This window comes from Epinephelus fuscoguttatus, linkage group LG7 (assembly GCF_011397635.1).
Source record: "Epinephelus fuscoguttatus linkage group LG7, E.fuscoguttatus.final_Chr_v1".
Classification (NCBI taxonomy): Eukaryota; Metazoa; Chordata; class Actinopteri; order Perciformes; family Serranidae; genus Epinephelus; species Epinephelus fuscoguttatus.
The window spans coordinates 18,016,623-18,034,452 of NC_064758.1; the positions used below are offsets into that span (position 1 = coordinate 18,016,623).

Here is a 17,830-nt window from a genome sequence, read left to right on the forward strand (position 1 = left end):
GAGCAGGTAGGGAGGTCATCAACGTCAAAGAGTGACGTCAACTTGCTGCAAGTGAAACTTTTCATTTCCCACCTGTTGCTTTTTAAACTCTGCGCTGCTTACAGTTCACTTATTCTGCAGCGTGAAGACAGTCTACAATAATATGAGGACAGACCCGGACAGAAGGCTGCTGCTGACTCCCAGGTGTGAAAACAGGCAAGTGGCGCGCGTCCTCGGTGGCGCGAGTCGAAGACCGCGTGCTGGCAAAGGCGCGCTGAAGGGGAACAAATAGCCTACTCTCGTGTGCGCACAGCATGACTTTCTGATTTAGTTCGTTGCAGCCGTCATCAAGGACATACAATAACGGGGCCACATTTTAATCATGTATTCTTATGAGTTCATGCAGAAAGATAAAATGGGGTAAAATATGCACAAATCACTCAGTCTTAAAAAACCAAATACTTCACACACAGAGAGACAGAAAGTCATGTGACATCATTAGTTAATTTCTAACAAATAAAGCCCTACACAAGGAGAATTGACAGGTATTATTATTATTATTAATATAAAGAATATGTTGCGTAGACTTCATATCAGTGGCACTACAAAATTGACAGAGTATATAACACAGGAGGAGTATAATGTATACTATTTTTGGGGTGTATTTGGGTCCAAAGAGTCAGAGTTCATTTACCACTATACTCAGAGTTTAATACACTAATCTAGATCAACTGACTGACACTGTGAGTGTATAAATGTACTCTCACAAGCACACTCAAGAGTGAAAATGTATTCACCTCATTGTTTTGGCCACAATATACCTGTACACAATGTTACACCTGTAACATTATGAGTGCAACAGTCACGGAGACTGTTCGCCAAAATATTAGGTAATCACAGTTTTTTTAAAAGAACTTTTTTAAAAGTAACTTGCACTTCAGGTTATGGATATTTGGCTTCCATGGGTTGTGAGGATTTGTTTCTCCAAACACTTAACTGTATGTTAAATCACATGTGGTGAGCAAATCACATTTGGGTTCTTGTTGTTTTTAGTCACATCTTATTCACTGAGCTCTGCTGAAAAACTGTAGACAACTTTTCATCATAAGCTCTTGTCTAAGGTCCCCCGAGGGTCTGCAGACCCTGTTGTAAATGAACTGTGTCAAATTAGTGTCAAGTTAATGGCATTATGAGCGAGCTGGCAGCGTGCCTCTGAGGGCCTCCATCACTGGCTGGCCCCAGATGTGAAGCCGGCCTTGTGGGTGCAGTGTGAGTAGTCCCGTCTCTCCAGTTTCCCACCAGTCCCCAACATCAGGGTAAATGAGCTACAAAAGCCACGCCGCTCCTCAATGCTCCACTGGGAATGTTAATTGATCTTTTGTTGCAGGACAAACAGAAACTCTGTGTCTCGGTCCATCTGGGAAAAATCAAGTCGACTGACTTCACTGCCTGGCACAGAGCGGTCAGTCTGCCTTTAGTCTGTGTTGACTCTTTTAATTTAAGGCTTCAGACACCCATCTACAATGCTAAAAGAAGTACTCAAAGTTTTTATTAAGTCCAAGCAGAAATGCCACAACAGAAATAGTACTAATACGTAGAAACCTGCAGTGGTGAAGAGATGAAGTGTAAAGTATGTCAGAGTGCTTTAGTGATTCAAAACTGTGAGTAAAAAACAAAGAGCAGACAATCAAACTAACCTGAAATAGAATAAATAAAAAAATTACAAATATTTTAATGAGGAACAAGCACCTTGCAACCATATGGCACAACAGCACTTCAGTAACCTTTCTGAGCAGGTTTGTGACCTGTTGATATTTTTGTTTTCCAGTCTTGTTGTGCATTTGCATATTAACGTACACAAACATCTTTCTCCCCCTTAATTCATGTCTGTAGATCCCTCGTCATCACTGCAGTATTTGGAAACACAGAAGATGTCAGTCTGTCAAGTCACATCCATGTTTGGCTTTATTATCCATCCTCTCCATTGATTTCATTGTCGACGTGTTTGCGTGAATTTGTGCCTCCTCTGAAAGTTAGTGTGCACTACACGGCTGCTGGGGGTCTTTGTCTACAAGTGTGTGTGAAGACGAGTTCCCCTCCCACCAGCAGCCTGAGAGCTCTGAATTCCTGCCATAAAGTCTCAGCCATCGCTCAGACCTGCGGCGGCGCAGAGCGGCTTCCCGTCAGCCATCTCTCTGTGAGTGTGATATCTCCCGTTTCCCACACTCTGTGCCTATTCACTGGCCCAGAGACGGGGACAATAGAAGTGTGTCTTGTTACACATCACATTAGCTACGGTGTTTGATCTCCTGTTGAAGGGGGAGGGGAGGCGGCTTCAGCCAGACCATCTGGCCTGGCCAACTAGACCCTGAGAAAGTCCCAGGCATGCCACATTCTCCACAACTTCTGCACACACAAAAAAGTTGTGAAAGACTTTTGTGGCACTTGAGACATAATTCAAGTACTAGACAGCATGCCACGACCACCACAACAGAAGTGGGACATATGATGCGCGGGGGTGTCTCCACACCCCAGTTCTTTTTCATTTTTTTGGACACCTGTGCACCAGTAAGGTCAGATAAGATGAAACTTTAATGATGCCTGTGGGAAACACTGGGAGAAAGTGAGATAAAAGTAGGAGACTTTCTCTTGATAGCATGAATTACATTTTCAAACACACAGATGTTTTAAACTCATTTGTTGAATTAGAATCGGGCTATTAACCCGATATACCAAACTAAAAATGAATCATCTGTGTACGTGTATAAGGAAATCAGTGTACATCAAAACACACATTTATACCCATTAACTATAATTTTAAATGCAGTTTCAATGTGCAGCATCTCTGTTCAGCCCCTAATAACGAATGTATCTATCTATCTATCTATCTATCTATCTATCTATCTATTTGCACAAGTGTACCATAGAATTTGGGCTTTCTCCAGTTCTTGAAGTTATTCTTTGCAAAGTGTGTACGCTGTTAAAATTCGAACACACAGTTCTATGGGTCCTAAATGACAACACACAAAGTTAATGTGCAGATTAAGTTATGATCACTTGACAAAGTAGCACATTCTTAGTATTATCCAAGAAGACTGCTGCAGGAATCAAACCTTGATTTCTATGCTATTGATTTCTTGAGCAAGGCACTATAGTGAAGCTGCTGTTAGTTGAAAGCTGTGCTGATAAACTCTCTGGTGTGACTGAATATAAGTGTGTGGTCCTTAATAGAGCTCTTCCCAAAGCCAGAATACAACCTCTACCTGCCCTCCTACATTCAGGAATTATTGATTATTCATTCAATCAAGACTTAATGTCAGCACTTTGAGGCAAACTACAAGTTTTTATGCACACTGACTCATAGTTTTCTGAGAAAAGTAAAGACATCACTGTTGTTTATGTTTGCAAAACTTCATGTGAAGTCTTCCATTTATTTTTCAAGTTCAAAGGTAAACTTCTCAAGGAAGCAATTCAACAGATTCTTTCAGTAAAGATATAACAAGCCTTTATAAAAGGAATTCACTTGAAGATGAAAAAACATCTGTTATGAACATTACAACTGAACAGCTCACAGACACAAGCCCAACAGTAACACTCATCACACATAGGCCAAATAATGGTTACATATAGTCCAAAATTAAGTATAATCATAACAAGATTTACAGTAAAAGTGGATCCATGGGATCTGTTTATGGGATGTTGTTGATTCATCATCACAAAGCTGATGAAATGTATCAGTCAGTGATACATAGTATCAAAGATAGACAGTAATTTAAACACACAAATAAAACCGTGTCGCAGACACTTGAATAGTTTCAACCCAATGTGGGTGTTACAACAAAATAATCAGTGACGTTTGCAAAACAAACAAACATTGTTGTTTCCATAAGGAACAATTAACCCAATCACAGAGTAAGCACTTTAAATTATAAAGCGTATAATGTGTATACACATGGTGTACATGTTCAGTAAAACCTAAATTATTTCAGTCCTTCCAAAGGAATACTTTCACCACAATAGTAAAACACTCAACAATCTCCTGCCAAAGCAAAAGCAAACAGACTTCAGTAAGTCTTCAACTTTCTGTCCATGACGTTCACAGACGTAGTTCTCTTTCTCTCTCTGTGTGGAGGTGATGCTGCCTCCATCCTACCAGGGCCTCCACAGAGCGCTGCTGGCTTGGCTCACCCCCTTACTGGAGGTGACCTGATGGAGAGGAGAGCCAGGAGGGGAGAGGGTGGGGGGACCGTGGCTGGACGCCTGCAGGCCCTGGAAGTGGCTGAGCAGCCGTCGGTGGGCCTGAGACTGGACCTCGCAGTGGGACAGGAAGCTGACAGCCTCCTGCACGCAGCGGGAGTAGCCGTCGCTGCTCGTCATCAGGCCAGAGGTCATGCCGGCCTGCTGCTGCTGCTTCTGCTGCTGCCAGCCTCTCAGATAGGTCACGGCCATCTCCAAGATGTCTGCCTTCTCCTGCTTAGAGTCGGGCTGCTGCCTCAGGAACTCAGGACCCAGCAGAGATTTCAGCTGCTCGATGCTGGTGTTGATGCGGTCTCTGCGCAGTTTCTCCACCATTGGTTTTCTCAGCTGAATAAGAGAAAAAGAAAATCATTTAGAACACAAAATCAAACTTTTTCATAATATGTGAACGCTATTCAACAGGTGAGCTATGTGAATTACAGAACTCAAATTTACCTTATGAGCAGGAGTCAGGTGTTCCTTAGGATAGCTTGCTTGTCCAAAAACAGTGGGTGCCATAGCTGTAGTAGTCAGAGCGTTCCTGCTCGGTTCGAAGAGCCAGTTGAATCTGAGCTGCCTTCTCCTCTGCCTCTGCCCTGTATTTATACACCCAAATCTCCATATGAATGTGTGGGTCTTGGGCTTGTTGGAGTTTCTCACAGTCCCTCGACCAATGAGAGCGCTGGGAAGGGCTTTGAGGAACGCAGGGCTGCCACATGCTCAATGAAGTGTTTATAGCCGTGGGGACAATGAGTGTGTCTCCGGGGAGCAGGTGGAGGAATAGACTGCGAGAGAAAGAGCCCGGGGTGGGGTGGTGGGGAGGGAGAAGGGGGGGTGTAGCTGGGAGACTGACCCAGTGCTTGTGTTGATATGGGAAAGTGGTGACCCCAGAGGGAAGCACGCCGCTGTCTCATGTCATCTCAACCGCCACGTAATTGAGCACAAAGTGCCTCTGCCACCAGGCACACGTGGGTGTTACAGAGGGCCAAGCATTAGAAAGGACCAACATGCAGCCACTTCCACCAGTTTGACACGGCAGACTTTGCTCGTGGAGCTGTGCAACAGTTGAGATGTCTCAGAGATGAAAAGAAAAAGAGTTTCTCCATAAGTTTTGGACTCAAATAAATGTGCTCGATGAAGAAAAGAGAATGTATGGAGTCTGTATTTATTCCGTCTCTGTGATTTTGGCCCACAATAAAACAACTTTCACATGATGCGTTTCTCTATTTCAGTTTTGTCTGTTCTCTTCTCACCAGTTCAGAGTGTGCAAAGTGAATTTTAGGGATCATTATTATTTAAACTGTCAAATGTTAACATCCATCACAGTTTACAGATGAACCTCCTGGGTCACCTTGGGCCTATCGTACCATATTATTACTGACCTTACAAATGATCTTACCCCAAACATGTGTCACTAAAAAAATCATGCCGCTGCATATTTTGTAGGAGTGGGGGGACAAATTGATACAGCATAGTATGGCGATATTTTTGTGTGGCCATGTCAGATCATCATACAGTGATTTTATACATAATCTATCAATATTACCAATAAAAATCAATTCTTTTTTCAGTATACTAGATACATTTTGCTGCAAAAAAAAAACAAAAAACGCTAAAGCGAGATGATCGGACTGAAAACTTTATCTTATTAGATGCAACAGATCCCTTTGGGGGTCATAATTTACAGTTAAAAAAAGGTAATACATCACTTATGCCACCCTCAAGAACATCAAAGTCGCACTTTTTGGACAAAATTTAAGACATTTACATCAAAAATTGATGCAGAAAATGCACAAATTGGTGGTTAAAATTCACCAGAGAGCAGGAAATTAAGTGTTTGATGCTCAAAATTTTCTGGCTGAAGAGCCCCAAAGCCCCTGTGTCATATGTGTGTCCACCCCCCAATGTTAAAACAGAACCTACATCCTGAGAACATGATTTGAGCAGTGAGAGATAAGACTGCTTCACTGTAAACACCCTAACAGTCTCCACACTCCCAGCACATGTTCACACATCAGGCAAACCCCCACATACTCACACAGACAGCCACACTCTCATTCACTTTCCCTCCCACACACACACACACACACACACACACACACACACACAGCTGGCTGACCTGCCTGCCGCTGGCCACGTCTCAGTCACACGCTCCCTTCCTGCCTGTGTGGAACGTGGGAGCCGCTGTGGTCCCAGGCTTCCCACACTTAAGTGTTAATGACACTGAGGCCGGCTGCACAAAGGAAGTGTGCCCCATCGAACAAAGATTGAGTGACCAACCCCCCCCCCCTTCCAACACACACACACACACACACACACACACACACACACACACACTCACACTCACACACTCACTCACACTCACACACACACCCAGGAACACAGTGCTGTCAACAGGGCTTCCAGGCACACCATCTGGACGGATCGTACACTATTGTCAGCCAATCAAGCATGGAAGACGCTCACCGTGAGAATTGGAGAGGCTGAAATAGAGACAGAAAGTTAAAGAAGAAGAATAGGGAGTGTGTGTGTGCGTGTGTGAGTGAGTGTGGAGGGTGGGAAACTTTGTGGATGGTTTGATTAAGTTTATAAGTTAAAAAATAAGTTACATGAGATAAAATTGTGGAACTTATTATTATCAAAAATGTTTTTTTTTTTTACAACTTTGTGTCTTGAAAAAGTGGATTCAGGAGAAAAAAAAACACATGAAGGATATAAATAAAACATGTATCGACAACCTGAGATTCTTTAATATCATCTTGTGATGAAGCCTGTGATCATTCCACATTTTGCTGATCTTTAAAAGGCACATTTTCTACATTTCCTCTGATTTTTAGAGCCAAAAGTGGAAGTACAGGTCTCATGCCATTTAGCTTTAGACTGAAAATCTTTCCCCACTATATTGTTAAATAGACGTGCTTCTCCTCCATGTGGAATGTCTTCAAGCAGACATTTTCCCTCCATGTTCCCACCACATATCACTCCCAGTCGATACAATAACGAGGATATCTCCCTTGTTGCGACACATCAGCTGGGCGACAAGAGGCCAGCGAAGGGCCCCTCCCACCTGTTTGTTTGGATTGGGGCCATTGTACCCCATGAATTCAACTAATTCATTCACATCCTATTGTCATAACACTGCTTTGTGATTGGCCAAATAGTGTGAGAACCAGCATCACATTAAATCGATGGGAAATTTGGCATACGTATATAAAGGAGGGAGGTCGTGGTGGGTAAAATCATAACCCTGAACGCCTCTTGCAGCCGACGCAGGCCTGGACTGACCGGACACCATCTGACTGCGTATTCACCATGAGGGATCAGCACACAACGTAAGTTCAAATGGAGAAAAACTCATCAGTAGAAGAAGATAATTTGACTCTTTGTGTTGAACTTTTGCCTCATTCAAGGTCACAGGGATGGTTTGGTGCTTTGGTTTTGTAAGGTTAACAGGGCCATGACTCTTAGGTCAGGGAATATGACTCACAAATATTACTTATCACTGTTGCATGAAGGTGTTAACTGTTCTGGCTTTAGGACAGACAATCAAAGTGGTGTGTTAGCTAAAACCAAGCTGTCTGCATGGCTCAATAACACTAGAAAAACTATTCAAGTGTTTTGAACCAGCCCTTTAATTAGCTCCTATAGTTGTGGATGTCTGTAAACAGCAACATTTAAATCTGTTTTCTTTTCAGTGTGTCCAGCATTTATCTAACGTTGCTCCTTTTTTCTCCTCAGCATGTGTAAGATGATGGTCTTGGAGAGGAAATGCACAGACAGAGCAGTGAGGCTCCGCTCAGCACTGGAGAGCCAACTCATCACTGGGGTGTCCAGCTCTGACGTGTGGGACAAGACGGTCTCCTTCTTCACTGTGAAGAAGGCCCTGATCTTCCACAATGGCTACACCAAATCCTCCAGAGAGGCCATGCGGCTGTTCCCCTCACCTGCTGAGGACGTGGCACCACTGTGCTGCCAGTAAGATGTGGACACACACATGAAGACCTGAAGGACTGTGTTTGTGTCTACAAACTTTAAACACTGCCAAGAAGAAGCTCCAAATGGAAACATTGTTCAGATGGACAAAGGACTTTAAAATGTTTTTTTTCTTGTTTTCAGTTGGGTGTTTTCACTTCACAGTTAAGTAGGAGATGTATACCGTGTACACTGTGATCTTATTGGTCCACAAATGGGCCTTAAAATGTGCATTTTATGCCTTAAGCCTTAGTAGTCCTTGACACTGACCACCTTGAGACCATGTTGTCGAGGTTCTGTCAAACTAAAGCCATGTTCCTTTGTATAAAGGGGAAATGTGTATGCCAATGCATACTTTGTTTTGTAAATGTTTTTACAACATTGTGTTGAGTGATGTTATTTTAAGTTGTCATGTGTAAAATCTGTTGCTGAAAGCCACAAGTGAAATGTGCAATATGTGCTTTCATGTTCATGTTGAAAATTAAAGAGATACTGATGATTTTCTATCATTTGCAGTTTGAGTTGAAAATTATTTATTAACAAAAATAATAGTTAACAGTAGTTAATTAGTTCAGTTTGGTTGCTCATACAAGAGTTTCTATTTGGTTCACAGGGAGTTGACTGGAGGGTCACAGCATGCATTTCTCACATATCGGTGTGTTATTGACTGTCACCCTCTAGTGGCCTTTATACAACGACACCTCAGATATGAGCCTCACCACGCAGTCACAGCTTTTCTCCCTCCCAGAGCAGGATGTTGTAGCACTGAGGCTTTTGGAGCCACATGACCAGATTGTTGGCCAGGGGTCAATTTAAAGTCAAATACTGGTGCTTTGGGTTGGTCACTCGGTCGATTACTAATCCAAAGTGTCAGTATTTGACGACCTGGAAATGAGGCTCAACAATCAACAATCTTTCCCCAGAGTTACATACAACACCTTAATTAAACAAAAATTATTAATATTTATCACTACGTAAAATCAAATGGATTGCCTGTTTTCAACCTTTTGACGTTGTTGTCCTCATACATCTTTGTCATGAGGCAACTGTAGTCACATCAGCCCTGTACAGGCCAGATGCACACGAGTGTTTCTAGAGTTGACGACATTCAGAACATAGCTCTGACCTCTGTCAGGGGCTCTACGGGATCCTCTCTAACCCTTTTCTGATAAACAAGTTCTGTTTTGATGCTTTTTTTATGGAGTGTGGCAGCTTATGTACAATCAAAGTACAAAAATAATTCCGTATGTGAATCAATTTATTTTCACTGAGTTTGAAAATGGGTGCCAGACCACAGGACACCCTTTTGCAGGCCATAACTTGAGTATCATGGATGTAGAGTGTACATTTAGCAAGACAAGTATCATATGGGGATTTAAGAATAATATCAGGTGTTAAATAATTCACCTGAATGTATTCTATACTGTAAAAAAAAAAGGTGCATAAATAAGCAAGAATGAGGGTCTTTCTGTTGTTGATATATTAACAAAAAACCCCCCAAACAATTCACCCATCTACAACAGTTTTAATAAGAATGTCCGCTCCTCCTCTTACCTGTCTTTTCTCTACTGGGAAAGCAGGAAATGTGAGCATTGCAGAGTGAGGAAAACAGAATGGATACTGGGTGAATTAATCAGAGGCCAGCGGGGGAAACGCTGATGGTCTGACCTCATGAACACCAGGTCTACACCATGAAAGCTGAATGCTGTTTTACAGGAATACTTCACCTACAAAACAAGCATAACTAATCGATATACAAACTGTCATTTTGTGAGTGGAGTATTCCTTAATGACAGATGTGCCTATTTAGAGAAACCTTAAGAGAATAAACAGCTGCAGTGGTTATCTAATGAAAGCAGTAGTAAGCTCTGACCCACTTTAAAACAATGTATTTTTAACATGTTTTTTATGTGCCACTTGACAGGACATTTTATTTGACATGGACCTTTCTCACAGCAGGTGTTTTGACTTGTATCATTAGGAAGAGGACAGGTTCTGGTTCTGTTCAAGTGTCCCAGTGAGCCAGCGTGCACCAGAACTAAACTGCAGCAGCTAAATGAAATTCAGCTATCATTCATTTTTAAGTGCTATATCGTAGGTCACTGGATTGGCTTGAGTTTCTTGAAGACGTTTCACCTCTCATCCATGAAGCTTTGGAACTAAACAGAACTGATGAAGCCTCTTGGATGAGAGGTGAAACGTCTTCAAGAAACTCAAGCTAGTCCAGTTACTACAATATAGCACTTAAGATTCCACTGACCTGGATGACTTTTAAGTTTTTGACTTCTCTACTGCGACTTCTAAATGTCTTCAGTGAAAAAGTCCTTTGCCGAGTTGATAGCTGATATGCCGTTTTGTTGCAGGACAGCAGGTTTGTGTAAACAGCAGCTGGAACAGAAGAGGTTACCCTGGATCAGATTTGGAATTATTACGGCTTTATTAATCATAGGCTAAATTCAAAAAGCAGACATTCAGCAACAGTTGAACATTGTAGCAGCGGGAATAGGCAAATTAACAATAAACCGGGTGAACTCCACACCATGCATTCAGCTCTCAAGTAACAGGGGCCCCGTTTTCTGTAAGTTGAAAATCTATCACAGAGGATGAAACTCAGCAGCACTTTGCTTTCCAGAAATCTGTTCTGGGGATTGACACAAGAGTGTTGGCCCGAGAAATAAAGAAACTGCCAGGGAGGAAAACAAACTGAACGACAAAACAGTTAGTCAAAGAAAAAGTGTTAAAGGATATAATGTAGGTCTGTTTTATTATTAATTTAGACAGGTCTGATATTTCAATGCAACAGGTGGAATCTTTCACAAATCCAAGTTCACTTTGTCACAAAGGCATAGCTTCATGGAAAAAAATAAAACAAACTTTTATTCATTGTTCTTTTGCCCCATTTTGCTTCTGAGGTCGATAAAAGAAACCTTTCACATACACACTAAATCAAAAAACTTCTTTTTTTCTGTCCATCACTCAAATTCCAGTTAGAACCTACATGAAGACCAAAGAGCGAGAGCCCCGAAGAAAAGGACAGGTTAGCTGGCAACCATGTGACACTGAAACCTTCTGCCATTTTAAAAAGCCCTGACCGAAAACAAACTTAAACCAAACAAACAAAAAGGAAAACAAGATAAAATCAAATGCCACTCTTAACACATGGTGGGTCAAATCCCAAAACATTTTAGTTACCTTATCATTGCACCCCAGTATTAGGGGAGGAGGGGGCTGAAAGCTGAAAAAGTTTCCACCCTAAAACAGAATTTACAAGTTATTCCCATTCACTGAACAGCTATTATTCTTAATGTTAAACTGTCTCAGCTCTGTCGTCTGTGACGTCCTTAAAGGACCGGTGAAGCTTCAGGTTTGTTAGTGGTTATAGCAGTGATACAGAGAATACACAATAGTCTCTGGCTTTGATCAGCAGAGTCCCAGGTCTCTTGTCTCAAGCTTGGAGGGAAACTCCGTCATTGACTCTACACTGAAGCAGTCTGAATCAGAGGGATGAAGTGTAAATTCTGTTTTAGTGTGTCCCCCCTGCCCTTTAACAGCATTGTGTTTTTGTGTTAAATGTTACAGAGATGTTGCCAAAAGTGGATGATTTTTTTTTTTTTAGACTACACATAATTTCTGCTTGAAGTTAATTTGAAGATGTCATATTGGGGAGGGAGGTGAGTAAGAGGCATGGTGTATACTCTGTGTGTACTCAGCATGTGTAAAAAGAGAAGATCTTTTTTTTTCAGTTGGTAGGTGTCCCAACTTTATTTGCAGGGCTGTTATGTGTTGGAGGGGTGTCGGTTGAGGTTGGCCATCAGGGCAAAGAGTTCAACAAATCCTGCAGGAAGAGGTCTGGGTCTGCGATTTCAGAGAGGAGACCTGGAAGAGAAACATGAGGTCAAGTTTATTCAACATTCACATCAAATTGCAGGTTAGAACTTAGACCAGGCGTGAAATTAAAGGTATATTTTGCAGGAATTTTTGGTTACTGTTTGTAAATGCAAGGCCTCTCCTTTCTACACTACTTATACAAGCTACTGTAGGAACGCGACATTTGTTAGGATGAAAAAGCTGATACTTTATCAAGTTATCAAAGCTTCGTCCTCATCCTGTCCTTCAGTGCTCGCCAGCTTCAGTGAACACTAACCACAGATTAACTCTTGTTTTGGAATGAGCTTTGTCTGCTTAGCATTTTGTTTCATTATATTGGCGGGGTTTTTTTCTGTGCTTTATCTGCAAGTTTCATAGCTGTCTCTAGAAAGCGTGCTGCTTTCAGTCTCGCACCCAGTGTCCCAACTAGGGATGCTAATGATGCTGTTCTTAGCTGGGCACTACACACTACTGCCTGTACCAGTCTCGAGCACACATATAAGAAAGAAAACAAGAAAATATGGGCAGAGGGCAGAGTCTCTATACTTCTAATGGGTCATAATTGATGACTGAGTGGGATTACTGTTGTGTGAGTCTGCAGGTTGATATTGAGGAAAATCCTGCAAAGCAAACCTTTAATGTAAAGAGTCGACCTATCGTAGATTACGAAGTAGAGCTGCATCAGAGACCATCCCACTTCAGCCAGTTGTAGATTTATCCCATGTCCCAAATAATCCTGATTTTGAATAGAATCTCCAAAGCTGAAGTGTTGAAGTATTTTCTGTGTATGTATACTGACCTACAACATCAAAGAACTCTGACAAGGACTCGGCAGGCATGAGTTCATCCTGGAAGGCCCTGAGCACGCGCTCTGAGGCCTCGTAGATGGGCATGTCGTTGTGACGGACATATTCTGCCAGTGAGAAGGACCAGCCCCCCTCTGTGTTGCTGGTGGGTACTTTCTGTTTGACCAAAGAGAAAAAGACAGTAATGTCAGTCACTGTAGTTTTCTATCTCCACAATGGAAATAAATGTGTCATATGTGATCCAAGTAGCACTGATGTCAAAGAAAAGAGGTCTTAAACTTCACTTGACTACATTCAGAGGTTTTCATTGTTCGCATCAACGTTCAGCTCTCTGTTTTTGCTGTTAATTCGTTCACCAAGCTTTTGTTTTGGTATTGGCATGAATCATTTTTAAACACCCTAAAACATTGATTAGGAATGTCCTGCAACTTTACCAAGATATGACCAACATTGATCAGTGCCCAATTGATCAAAGCATCTCAACAAAAAACACAAACACGAAACATAGACACAGCAGAATGTCATCTGAATGTTTGTGGCATCAACACGTACAACAGCATTTGAGAAGTTTGTAACATATTTACCCTGAACATGTCGTAGACGAGATCCACCAGGCCCCAGAAGAGAAGAGGCGAGCGATAGACTGCATATTCCTTTGGTGCTTTATCTGTGAGTCTAATAATAAAAGACAAGAAGTGGATGAAGGTCAGAGCTTGTTTTAAGACACACTGACTTTCTAATTTAATATGAAAATCCTCAATACACTACACAGCATCCTGAAACAAAACTAAAGCAATTTAACTTATATGATACAAATTATTGCATCAAGCCTGCAACAGTTACAAAGCAAAGACAGAAAAAAGAAGAAGTTATTTGTGTCGTACTTGTTGGTGCTGACTGCTGAGACCTTGCGGGTGTGTGCGTTGACCAGGAGTCTTCGTAGGAAGTATAAACGTGTACTCCTCCAGCGTTCAGGTGGCATAATGTGCATGGCCAAGATAGTGAAATAGTGCGGCCCTTCAACCTCGTACGAGCTCTCCACCCATTTCTCACATGGCTGCTCCTGGAAACTCTGCAGGTTCTTCTCCTCCCGGGATGTAGCTCTTGTACTGCAGTGAGTTTGCAAGGCAAAATGAGATGAGGAGAAAATTACATACAACTGCTAAATGTCAAACAGGTGACTAATGGCGTGTGTGTCATCTGGTAGTTGGGCATTAACACAGACTGAATGCATGATGAGTAATTTCTGTGGCTGGATACGTACGTGTTGAGGACGTAGAGCACAGTGTGGATGATGTAGGGGATGAGGTGGATGTTGCTCTCTCGTCCTCCTCCTCCTGTGTCCACGCTGAACGATTGTTCGGTAGCAAAGCGGAGGAATAGCAGTTTGGTGTCATGGATGTTGAGTTGGTACGTTGGCTCACGCTGGCCCGTGCACTCCTGCAGATATGTGTTGTGCCTGTGTGCCAGAGAGAAATCCAGTTGGGAATGATTCAGTGTGCCACATGAAGTAACATTTTGCTCTGCGTGTGTGCTGATGCATAATTTTACCTTGCTAAGCATGTAGCAAAGGCTGATTCTGGCACATGTGGCCCCCACACAGGAAGCAGCCCATTGCACTTGGTGTTGGCATTCTGGAGAGCAGCACTCTCCCACTCCTCTCGCCCACGAGCCAGCCTGCTCACAGAAAAAGGAAAAATACAAACATTAGATTACAATAAATGAAAACTGAAGTTACTGTATAATTTTTAATGGGCACTCTGAGGCCTAGTCCACATGGACACAGGTATTTTTGTAAATGCTGCTTTTTTAAAATTTGCATTTTGGCCTTTTTTTTTTCCACAAGCAAACTGAATTTTAGGTAAATGAAAACAGAGCTTTTATAAAACCCAGTCCAGGGTGAAGATTTTCAGAAACTCAGTTTTCAGTGTTAGTGTGTTAAGAGGGTTAACTATGTTTTTGGCTTGTAACAGCACTGTTACCTCCTTTGTGAGGTGTCAAAAATCTGGTGACATTTTGTGCAATGGCAGACGTGATCAAAATAGTGCTGCTTCTAACCTTGTTAACAGGCTTTTACATGTTTACTCTTTCACTATAATGAGGTGCAGAGGTGTAAGAATGTGCTACAGAGGTCACTGCTCCAGACAGCTGTCCAGTAATAGCTTTTTTTCAGGCCAAATTGATATTCTCCGTCTTTGCATGGCATAACGGTCACAGTTGTATTGCCGCCTATATGTTTGGCATGCTTCATGGTGCTTCATGGCTTTTTGTGTTTTAACTTGGACAGAGATTTTTTTTTTTTTTGGTAACAGTATGTGTATACAGGAAATTTGTTGAGGATGAAAGAGGGAAAAACCCTGTAAAGAAAAAATACCGTCCATCTGAACAAGGCCTAAACATCAACAAGTATGTGATGGTGTTTGTTGCTACCTGACAGCTGCCAGATGGCAGTCATAGTGGACTATATTAAAGTGCGACACAGTGCTGTAGCCCTGCTGCTTCCGAGGCTTGTTTTCGAAGTCCTCCAAGGCCACCCGCTTTGTGAAAGTGTAAATACCCAGGACTTTGGTTGGCTAGGATGAAAAGGTCAAAGATTGAAACATTAATTCAAAATAACACAAGATGAGTCAGTATACAACAAGATAACCAAGTCCTACTCAGTACTCAGGGACTGAGAGTGCTACCTGGTATATAATATTGTCTGTCTACAAGTACGCTAAGTGACAGCTGATACATAAAATGATTTAATCCAAATGAAAGAGTGCAATTTTCATAATCCTGGATGTGTACCTGGAACTTGTAACCCTCTCTACAGATACAGCAGGTCAAGCCTGGCTCCTCTATCAACTCCTCCATTTGCTTCAACAGTGAGGTCTTGGTCACCACCTGACCCTTCTCATTGGTCTGAAAGGCAAACACATAATAAACCGCACATTAGTAAAAGTCAACAATATAACACTGGGCTGTGTAAATGAAACAGATACAAATGAACAGCACTTGAACAAAAGTCAGATAAGAGTGGAGAAGAGTACCGTCATGCCCAGAGTTCCCAGGGCCTTCTGTCTCATGGCCATAGCCATTCGCTTCTTCTCAGCTCTGGTCTCCCTTCGGGCTGCTTCAATCTTTAGGTTGACATCACTGTGCTCCCTCAGCGCCTCCAGAAGGTTCTCCGCCAGCGTGCCGATGCCTTCGTCACTGGATACCTGCTCCAGCTTATGCAAGTTGGTTATTGAATCTGTGCCTATCAGCACCTGAACAGAAGATAAGAAGATACACAGTCATGTTAGGTAAGTGGGGTTTGTTTGTTTGCAAAAATATTGCTGATGCTGAGTTTGCAAGCTGGCTTTAAATGGTTAATCCCAATTAATCATGCCATGACTCCACCATACATATAAACTGTTTACATGCCATAAATATAATATTTAGTACCTGTGTGGGGGGATGCTGAGTAGCCAAACCACGGAGCAATCTGAGAATGAAGGGTAGAGCTGGTCTGGAGAGGAACTTCTTCCAGACATCTGCATCCAGACTGATGAGAGAGTTAAAACAAGAAGAAAATGGTTTAAACAATCAAGAAAATGTATTTAATTATATCAAATTTATTGACAGACTGCCTTTGGGTACTTGAAGATGTGAAAGGACCTACTTTTTGGCATTGGGGATATGTTTCTTCATGTAGTCCAGTGCACTCTGTGTAATTCCTTTCTGGAGAATGAGATCTTTCAACTGATGGCCGTTGCTGTTATTTTTGATCCCAGCAGCAATTTTACAGAAGCAGTCCAAAAACACTTTGTCATCTGCACTATGCTCCTCGTCGTACCTTAGAAAATAAAGACAGGGGTCAGTGCTACCTTGTCACAAACTGCAACACTCTGAAGAGGTAAGGTTCTTAGAGTGGCATAGATTTGTGAGAAATGATCACCATAATTTGACAACTGTGTAACAACTCTTTGTAATGGCTGGAAGCGTTTCAGTCCATTTAAAGACCTGAACATTATCCAACTTCAAATATGTGTTTGGTTGTATATGAAAGCTGAATGATGCCCACTTGTCAAAGTTGCAGCATGGTTTGAAGCGTTCCACCAAGATCCTCATCTTCTCCAGTTCACCGAAGGACAGGTATGGGATGATGCGCAGCAGACCCTGCAGCACGCTTGGGTTGGAGCGCACAAATGGGGTGTTGATCTGGTCCAACAACATGACCAGCTGATCTTTGTCTCCTGTCAGCAGCAGGTTACCCTGCAAAATACAAACCAATCCCAGTTTGAATCAAAGGGTTACAAGCCTAAAACTTTTACATGCTTTAACATTATTATGGTGTCAAACATTTTCATGTTTCTTTCTCTACTCAGAAGAGTTAATCTGCTTTAGCTGCTTACCTTGTCCTCTGAAATCTCAGCATTGGCTTCATCCAGAATGATCTCCATGATGCTCAGAACTTGCTCCGCTATGGAGGCTCCACCACTGTCCTTACTCTCCTGTTCTGCCACTAAAGCCTGAAGGGAACAAAAAGACATTACAACTTTTTTCACTTAAAGTTACTCTTAACCACTCATGTTTACAGTTCAGTTTAAGACTGCACTACAATTCAAATTTGATTAATCAACTGCACGAGATTCACCCTCCTCCACACTAATTCGACTACACGACACAATGTTACACAGTCACTGTAACACTCACCAGGTTTAGAGTTCCCAGCATGACATTGAGTGTGTTCATCTCTGGTTTGACCAGCTGCTGCCTGTTGATCTTCACCTTCACACAATAACTGAACAACTTCAGCAAAACCTGTAAGAGAGAAAAATGGACACTGGTCAACTCTGTAGCTCTGCTGGTGGTATTTATAAAAACTGCACAGGAGACTGCTGTTTTTTTCTGCTGTTGCCACAAGTGCAAGAAAAAGTAGACTTTTTGTTTAAAAAAACATTAAGACACTTCTGTGAACCAAGTTCTCTTTATGACATCTTAAA

At 42.1% G+C, this 17,830-nt stretch overlaps 2 protein-coding genes across 7 annotated transcripts in view; both read right to left on the reverse strand.

Annotated features, from left to right (window-relative positions):
* Positions 1–3,473: 3,473 nt before the first annotated feature.
* LOC125891540 (transcription factor HES-5-like) lies at positions 3,474–4,837 on the reverse strand. Its single transcript, XM_049580899.1, is given in 3 exon segments — positions 3,474–4,563; positions 4,672–4,743; positions 4,745–4,837. Coding segments are annotated over 3 exon segments (600 nt in total). The 3' UTR covers positions 3,474–4,128.
* Positions 4,838–10,605: 5,768 nt separating this feature from the next.
* The window catches only part of ubr4 (ubiquitin protein ligase E3 component n-recognin 4), a 57,046-nt gene continuing 49,821 nt past the window's right edge, over positions 10,606–17,830 (reverse strand). For all 6 annotated transcript variants that reach the window (XM_049581301.1, XM_049581300.1, XM_049581298.1 and 3 more), the window contains 14 exons: positions 17,541–17,648; positions 17,240–17,356; positions 16,909–17,099; positions 16,507–16,680; positions 16,290–16,389; positions 15,893–16,111; positions 15,651–15,764; positions 15,291–15,433; positions 14,412–14,537; positions 14,125–14,319; positions 13,745–13,969; positions 13,445–13,535; positions 12,854–13,016; positions 10,606–12,063 (listed from right to left, as the gene is read on the reverse strand). In XM_049581301.1, the coding sequence (XP_049437258.1) occupies positions 11,999–12,063; positions 12,854–13,016; positions 13,445–13,535; positions 13,745–13,969; positions 14,125–14,319; positions 14,412–14,537; positions 15,291–15,433; positions 15,651–15,764; positions 15,893–16,111; positions 16,290–16,389; positions 16,507–16,680; positions 16,909–17,099; positions 17,240–17,356; positions 17,541–17,648 (2,031 nt within the window). In that variant the 3' untranslated portion in view covers positions 10,606–11,998. The remainder of the gene's footprint in view (positions 12,064–12,853; positions 13,017–13,444; positions 13,536–13,744; positions 13,970–14,124; positions 14,320–14,411; positions 14,538–15,290; positions 15,434–15,650; positions 15,765–15,892; positions 16,112–16,289; positions 16,390–16,506; positions 16,681–16,908; positions 17,100–17,239; positions 17,357–17,540; positions 17,649–17,830) is intronic.